A 3,057-nucleotide genomic window follows, 5' to 3' on the forward strand; every position below is an offset into this window, starting at 1 on the left:
TGCCCTACTTGTGTTGTGTACTCTGAGTCGTGTGTTGGATGGTTGTCCTTGTTTCCTTGGGTTGGACTAATGGTGTTTTTCTCTGTATGAGCAAAAAATGGCACCTAGACCACCACCTCCTCCTTCTCAGCCTAAGCCTTCTGAGAACACCGTAAGACTGGAGGTTGTACTTGAGGCTATGCAACTTCAAAATGCTGCTTTGGTGCAACAAAACACCATCACACTTCAAAACTTAGAAGCTGCAAGAGTGTCAGCTGAAGACACTCAGAAGTACCTCAGGGAAATGATGGCTAATGGAAGACCTACTCCTGGTGTTTCTACTCATATTGCCATTCCAGTTCAGGAGTGGAGTTTGGAGAGTTTTCTCCAACATCATCCCGACAGGTTTACTGGAAGTGTAGTCCGGATGAGGCCGATCATTGGTTCCAAGATATGGAACGAATTTATGAAGCCAAAGGGTGTCCGGATGAGAAGAAGCTGGCCTACACCCAGTACTTACTGACAGGAGAAGCTGGACATTGCTGGAACAGTGTGAAGACGATCATGGAGGGGAGCGGGACTCCTATCACTTGGGAGTCATTCAGAACTAAATTCTACATGGAATACTTCCCAGATAATGTCAGGTTTGCTAAGGAGGTAGAGTTTCTTGAATTGACTCAGGGCAACCGATCGATATCGCAGTATGCAGATCGTTTTAAACACCTGCTTCGCTTCAACACCATGTCAATAAATGAAGAATGGCAGTGTCGCAAGTTTGAGAATGGCTTGAGAAAGGATATAAAGTTACTGGTGAAAGGATTGCGCATTAGAGAATTCTCCGCTTTGGTAGATATGGCCCGTGATATGGAAAAGACTAAGGGAGAACCAGAGGGACCGTAGAGACAGCAGAACCAACCACTTAGGGTTGGTGGACCTGTGATATCCCGGGGAGGCTCCAGTTCTAGAAAGACCCCTTTCTCTAGACCCTCTTACTCCGGGTCCAGGGGTTCTTCCTCTCAGTCATCGGGGCAATCCAGTTTTGTCAGTTCCGTTAGATGCTTCAAGTGTGGTGGACCACACCTCCAGATTTCTAGCCCTCAGTTAGAAGGGTATAGGAGGTGTAATATCTGCAGGCAAGAGGGACACTATGCCAGAGACTGTCCTACTACTAGGAGGGCAAGACCACAGCCACGCTAGGCTGGCAGATCTATTCAGAGAGGTGGGCACAGACCTCAGGCAGCCGGGAGAGTCTATCCGTTGACTGGGGCTAAGGCAACCAGTGCAGGTAATTTAATTGTCAACAGTTGCTTGTTATTTGGAACTTCGTGTGTGACGTTGTTTGATTCGGGGGCGACACATTCTTTTGTGTCTAAGGCTTGTGTGGAGAGGCTTGGTTTAGTTGTCAGAGAGCTTCCGTGTGATCTGGTGGTGTCTACACCAGCAGCTGGGTTAGTTAGGACATCTAATGTGTGCTCCAAATGTCCTATTGAGGTAGATGGACGCAGATTCAGAGTGAACCTTATTTGCTTACCTTTGCAGGGACTAGAGGTAATTCTGGGAATGGATTGGTTAGCAGCCAATCGTATTCTTTTAGATTGCGGTGGTAAGAAGCTAATATTTCCCAAAGAAGATGAAGACTTGTCGTTATCACTCGGTGTATTGAGGCAAGACATCTTCGAGGGCGCCAGCTGCTTCCTAATCATGTTTCATATGGACGGGAATTCTAATTTGAACTCTTCAGCGCTTGGAAACCAGAGTGTAGACCTTCTGGTTGTGAATGACTTCATGGATGTTTTCCCTGAAGAAGTTCATGGTTTGCCTCCTTCGCGTGAAGTGGAGTTCTCTATTGATCTGGTCTCAAGAGCAGGACCAGTATCCATAACCCCTTATCGGATGGCTCTAGCTGAGCTGGCTGAGTTGAAGAAGCAGATTAAAGAGCTGTTAGAGAAACAGTTTATCCGGCCGAGTGTTTCGCCGTGGGGTGCGCCAGTGTTGCTAGTAAAGAAGAAGGATGGTAGCTCAAGGTTGTGCGTTGACTATCGATAGCTGAATAAGTTGACGATCAAGAACAAGTATCCATTACCAAGGATCGATGATCTGATGGATCAATTACACAGAGCTACGGTATTCTCCAAGATTGATTTGAGATCGGGTTACCATCAAATTTTAGTGAAAGCTGATGATGTACAGAAGACGGCATTCAGGTCCAGGTATGGTCACTATGAGTATGTGGTTATGCCTTTTGGGGTGATTAATGCTCCAGCCATATTCATGGACTATATGAATCGAATTTTTAGACCTTTCTTGGACAAGTTCGTGGTGGTGTTTATAGATGACATCCTTGTCTATTCTAAAACTCGGGAAGAACATGAAGATCACCTTAGGGCAGTGCTTGAAGTGCTGAGAGAAAGAAGATTGTACGTCAAGCTGTCCAGGTGTGAGTTTTGGATGAAAGAGGTTCCTTTTCTGGGACATATGATTTCAGCTGGAGGAATTGCTATTGATCCCGCTAAGGTGCAAGCAGTGCTTCAGTGGGAGAGACCTAAGACTATTACAGAAGTCAGGAGCTTTGTGGGTCTAGCAGGCTACTATCGCCGTTTTATTGAGAGTTTTTCCCGGATTGTGGCGCCGTTGACACAACTGACTACGAAGGATCAACCTTTTATTTGGACAGACCGTTGTGAGACTAGCTTCCAAGAGCTAAAGAAAAGGTTAACTAGTGCACCAGTTTTGGTTATCCCTAACACAGGTAAACCTTTTGAGGTTTTTTGTGATGCCTCTCATCAGGGATTAGGGTGTGTACTGATGCAGGAGAAGAAGGTAGTGGCGTGTGCATCAAGACAACTCAAGGTTCATGAGAAGAATTACCCCACTCATGACTTGGAGTTGGTTGCTGTAGTTTTTGCTTTGAAAATTTGGAGACACTACCTGTATGGCGCGCAATTTCAGGTGTTCAGTGATCATAGGAGCCTGAAATACCTCTTTGATCAGAAGGAGCTTAATATGAGGCAAAGGCGATGGATGGAGTTTCTTAAAGATTTTGACTTTGATCTCCTTTATCACCCTGGGAAGGCTAAT

General features: G+C 45.7%; 1 protein-coding gene across 1 annotated transcript; it reads left to right on the forward strand.

Annotated features, from left to right (window-relative positions):
• The first annotated feature begins 543 nt into the window (after positions 1–543).
• Positions 544–2,025, forward strand: LOC128196223 (uncharacterized). The gene is made up of 3 exons (XM_052876464.1): positions 544–875; positions 984–1,155; positions 1,354–2,025. Exons 1-3 carry the CDS (start codon positions 544–546, stop codon positions 2,023–2,025), a joined length of 1,176 nt encoding a protein of 391 aa, XP_052732424.1.
• Positions 2,026–3,057: the final 1,032 nt, after the last annotated feature.

This window comes from Vigna angularis, chromosome 4, assembly GCF_016808095.1.
Source record: "Vigna angularis cultivar LongXiaoDou No.4 chromosome 4, ASM1680809v1, whole genome shotgun sequence".
Taxonomy (NCBI): domain Eukaryota; kingdom Viridiplantae; phylum Streptophyta; class Magnoliopsida; order Fabales; family Fabaceae; genus Vigna; species Vigna angularis.

Bases quoted from the DNA above. Each gene is read 5' to 3' on its own strand.
- LOC128196223 (XM_052876464.1), top strand. From the start codon at position 544: ATGGAGGGGAGCGGGACTCCTATCACTTGGGAGTCATTCAGAACTAAA. The intron at 876-983 runs GTAGAGACAGCA...CTCCGGGTCCAG, and splicing joins AAGGGAGAACCAGAGGGACC to GGGTTCTTCCTCTCAGTCAT. The intron at 1,156-1,353 runs GCAAGACCACAG...TTTGTGTCTAAG, and splicing joins ACTGTCCTACTACTAGGAGG to GCTTGTGTGGAGAGGCTTGG.